Source organism: Geospiza fortis, unplaced genomic scaffold (assembly GCF_000277835.1).
Source record: "Geospiza fortis unplaced genomic scaffold, GeoFor_1.0 scaffold55, whole genome shotgun sequence".
NCBI classification, from domain to species: domain Eukaryota; kingdom Metazoa; phylum Chordata; class Aves; order Passeriformes; family Thraupidae; genus Geospiza; species Geospiza fortis.
In genome coordinates this window covers 10,267,841-10,272,497 of record NW_005054308.1, presented here as the reverse complement: position 1 = coordinate 10,272,497, position 4,657 = coordinate 10,267,841, and the positions used below count along the sequence as shown (strand labels likewise).

The 4,657-nt window shown below is 40.5% G+C and overlaps 2 protein-coding genes across 2 annotated transcripts in view; both read left to right on the top strand.

Moving 5' to 3' along the window:
• CREBRF (CREB3 regulatory factor) overlaps window positions 1–4,052 on the top strand; it is a 17,284-nt gene extending 13,232 nt beyond the window's left edge. Inside the window, exon 8 of the mRNA XM_005418805.3 lies at window positions 1–4,052. This exon is cut by the window's left edge and continues 1,851 nt beyond it. The gene's annotated coding sequence lies outside the window, so the exon portion shown is untranslated.
• A 106-nt stretch (window positions 4,053–4,158) lies between these two features.
• The window catches only part of BNIP1 (BCL2 interacting protein 1), a 5,409-nt gene continuing 4,910 nt past the window's right edge, over window positions 4,159–4,657 (top strand). Inside the window, exon 1 of the mRNA XM_031055218.1 lies at window positions 4,159–4,169. Coding sequence (XP_030911078.1) covers window positions 4,159–4,169 — 11 coding nt within the window. The remainder of the gene's footprint in view (window positions 4,170–4,657) is intronic.

Sequence of the window (4,657 nt, the reverse complement as noted above, 5' to 3'; positions counted from 1 at the left end):
TTTCCCTATTTAAATATTACAAAACACTGTTTACTGAAAATAGAAATACCAAATATTTTCAAATGTAGCTGCTGAAAAAAAAATGCAAAAGTCCATGAAGGCTTTCTCCCCACTCCCTTTGGGGAATTTCTCCACTTCGTTTCTAGTTTGTCTGAGTTTGTTTGTACTGTGATTACTTTTTGTTTATAAGTAGATTATTTTTATATCCAAGATTGTACTATAAGAGAAAAAAGCCTGAATCGGTAACAGTGCAGGAAAAGTGGCCGGTGAAAGTGGTGGCCCTGCCACACTCACAGCTTCCTTTGTACCTAAACACTTTGGAAGACTCAAAAGGGAGGAGGAGGCCAAAATACCACTACTGAGCTGTACAGAAAGTCTTTCCTACAAGAGACTGAACAAATACCCAGGGCAATTTAGGCAAAACTCTGTAAATCCACTTAAGGCTTGCAAAATCTGAGTGGAATGTGGGTGTTTTCCTTTGAGGCGTTTGTGGTGGTGGTGTTGTTGTTCAGGTGAGGTGAGAGTTGGCTGCTGCTTTCCACGGTGGGTCTGGTGTATTCCTCTTGTTCTTGTGGAGCTGCCCAGGGCCCCCAAAACCCCGATAGAGAATGTGTCCTGTGAGGTGCAGGCTGTGCCTGAGCAGGGCTGAACACAGAGCTTGTCCCTGTGCTCCAGCCAAGCCCTGCAGGCCAGGCAGCATCTGAACATGGAGAGAGAGAGCAGTTTGAAATCAGGTAAAAACTTCTGGGACAAATTCAACTGACAAGGTATTTAAAACCCCCCCCTTTCTCTTACTGCCTGGGAATCCTGGGCAACACACAACTTTATAGCTTTTTATTTTTGTCTGAAAACCAGACTATGATTTTGGTCTCGCATTTCAAAGTAGACTTTGAATCTTTAGTGAGTTCCATATCCTCGCATTTCAGTGTTTCCTATGTATTATTTTAAGTTAAAGCTTTGAAATAGTTGAGCTTTTTAATGTTGACACTTTATTTTGTAACTATTTATATGTATGTATATCTTAGAAAAGCACTTTGTTTAAAAAAAAAAAAGAGGAAAAAGAAAAAAAAAAGAAACTGCGTTTTATATGATTCCTGCCACTTGCTGCTAACTCTGGGCTGGTCAGAATGCTGCAGCGATACTTGAGATAAATAAAACCTGGCAGTAAAATGTAGAGTAAAGAGAAGACCTTTTGCTGGTTTAACTTTATCATAAAGGTGACATAGGCAAGCTGTGCAGCTTTACATTTTAACCAGGGGACTCTGTGGCATTTAAACCGTCTAGAAATGGTTGTACTTTAATGCCAGTAACAATCTGCTTCCTCTAGTGTCATTAAAATATATACATTTAGTGTATACTTATCACAAACAAAAATCTTATAGGGTATAAAAACCAACAAATGTACATGTTCTGTTTTTTGGCAATTGTGGCATGCGTTTTGGGGTGATCTTTAGAGAAGACCATTTTCTAAAGATTTTCAGTGTTCATAGTATGTGGATCTTAACAAAATCCTGGGTTTTTTGGTTTTTTTTTTTTTGTTTGTTTGTTTGTTTTTGAGTGTAGGCATTGTGAATATTCACTTTTAATCCTATATCCAAAAACAATGATCTATTTTTTGATTTAATACAACCAGAAAGCTCTTCCTTTTTCTGATACACTGGATTCTCTAGGATTTGTTTCCATATTAAAAGCATGCTGTCATAACTGCTCTTGTCGAGATCTCGTCAGTCTGAACGTAGGTGCCACACTTGGAATCGATGGGCTGCTTGTTCTGCTGTACCATGTATGACCCTCGTCCTTCCCCTCCCTTCATGACAGATGATGATGTGGCTTTATATTGTGCCTTACTTGTACATCTAGAACTAAGTGTTTTTCATTCCCTCTGAACTCGTCAAAGCTTCTGAGGTGGAATCAGAGCTGATTTAAGTGTGCTGGAGCGAGTGCGGACAGGGCTGATTTCAGTTTCTCTCAGTAGTCCTTTTGTATTTCTGTGGAAGACCAGTTTTTGAATGGCCTTGCAAAACGTGGGGGTGCTCTTGAAGGGTGTTTTTAAACCCAAAACCCCTTTTGCTAACGCTTCCTTTTATGGTTTATTGAACACATTTACTGATATTTGGTGAGTACTTTTGTTTTTTGGGATGAGAGAGACTTACTACTAAAGCTATGTTTACGTGTGGATGGGCTGGATTTTCTTATCATACCAGTTGAAATCATTGTGATTTAATAAAGTTGTATTGCTGTAAAGCTGATGTGAGAGTCAGGCTCAGCTGTGTTCAGTTCCTAATTTCTAGATTGACATTTTTCCATACTAAGAGGGCCAGGGAAAAGTTGGGGCTTTTAAAAAAAGCAAACAAACAAAAAACCAACCTGAAACGGATGAAAGGTCTTTTAACTAACCTGAAAGCAAACTGACACTTTGGAAATGTAAAGGTGTCAGCTTAAAGTTTATTTTTAAAAGACACCCCCCAATATTTATCTAATATTTGCCTGCATTAATGAAACAGCTTATTCACAGCTATAATGACTAGATGTGCTTTTCCATAAATCATTTAAACATAGCTTTTTTTTTTTTTTTTAAAGAAGCCCTAAAAGGTTTTATCAGGAGAATTTCCAAGGGTTGTATCCAAGCTGCCTCCAGCAGAAATAGCAAATAGCAGTTCTGCTCCTCAAACGTGCTTGCTCGTCTTCCTGAAATTCTGCTGAGGCACAACCCAGTTCTGGACCGTGAATGTCAGGATCTGTATTTGGCCTTGAGACCCGAGTTTCAAGAGTGCATCTAAGCATGATTTGATTTTCTTTTGAAGTTGGAGGCTTCAGTTGGAATCACCTAGTGGAGTGTGCTGCTAGATGTGGTCTTGGCTTGTTGACACAGCCTTGCACACAGCTGAGGTTTATTTTGTTTACCCCAGGGATCGTGTGAAGTACATTTCAAACAGTTGCTGCCTCAGTGACTGATCCTTCTTGTAACTGTATTAAGGGCATTAGTCTGTTGAGAAAACACCACTCTTGAATATCTCCCAATGTAAATTGGGATTCTTCAATGTCATAATCAAAGATGGCACTTTCAGGCTGTATCTTCTTTGCAGCAAACAAAAATCTCTGTCTTTCTACAACTTGCATTTCACAATATGCCATGTTTTCCCTCCAGTGCTTCGAGAAGGTGTCTTTGCACTCTGAATATAATCCTCAGCCTCTTAGACATCCATGAACTTCCATGGGAGCAAATACTGACTCGGAATTTATTGTGTTTATAACAAGCTGTGGAGCTAAAAGTGGAACCAGAGCTCTTTTAAGCCACACTTGCATTTTTTTGTTTCCCCCATTAAAAAAAAAACCCAAATTCCAAACTTTTTAGATCATTGTTAAGAGTTTTTTCTGGAGTTTAAAGTAGTTTTTAGTTGAGTATATTTAAAGTCAAATTTGCGTGACTTAACAAGCTCCTGTAAGGAGAACTACTGGATTGGCTTTTCTGGTGTTGGAAAAAGCACATCCCACCCTATAAACATCTTCTGATTAGGAAACAGAACCTAGTACAAAAAGTTAATTTTAATCTCTCTTATAATGATGGATATTCATACATTCTGATTGGAATCACCTATCTTCCCAGAGTATTACATAAGGAAAACTTCTTGCTCAGTATTTGTGGTTGGGTGAACTCTTAAGGCTGATGGCACATGCAGATTCAAAAAAAAAAGGCATTTTAAACAAAACATAAAACATGGCATCCTGTTCTGCCTATGCTTGGGGTCATGATTGTAATGCTGTCCTTGGTATTCTATAATCAACTTCCAACTGGAGCTCAGAAAAACTTACTGAAAGTCTTGTCTCTGTTAGAAAATAAATTTACCTTGTTCAAAGCATGATCTGTTAAGAGTTGCAATGTTAAATGTTGGTTAATAGTTGTGCAGTTTTATTTTTTTTGAAAAGAGGCACAATTAAACTATTGACTTTGTTTACTCTGTCATCCTTGATCCCTAGCACTTCTATTCAGATACAAGTTCATCAATGTATGCAACATCCTTTGTAATTTAAAATAAAAATTGTGGAGGAAATATTGTCTTGAGTCATTGTATGTGTGGAATGATAGTGGATGGCTTCTGCTGCTTTGATCTAAGTCCCTGACATCTTGATATTTCCAGGAACTTTCCTTTGGAAGGGATGACAGCTAGGTAAGGAAATATCTGGGTTTTCCTTCCTCACGCTCAGCTGCCTCGCAGCACTGGTGGGTCGGTGTGGGAGCATCTGGAGAAGCTGGGTCAGCGCCTGGAGAAACTGCTCCCTGCAGCTCCTGTGGAAATGGTCTGAGGGCAGAGGGAAGGACACAGCACCAGGGGTGAGCGTGTGAGAAAAGCAAAGAACATTGCCTGCTTCTCATTTTCGGGGTGCAGAAGTGACCCCGTGTTCCCCCACCCTGCTCCTGACCAGTGTCAGCCTTGGCCAGGAGCCCAGGTAGGCTCTTGGATGTAAACCTGGAACTTCTCCAGGGGAATCTTCTGGCTCTGCACAACTCCCGACAGGAGGAGACGGTCGGAGGGAACAGGGTCAGGAGGAGAGGGAACGGCCTCAGGCTGGGCCAGGGCAGGCTCAGGGTGGGCACAGCAGGGATTTCCCCATGGAAAGGGGGCTCAGGACAGGCTCAGGGTGGGCACAGCAGGAA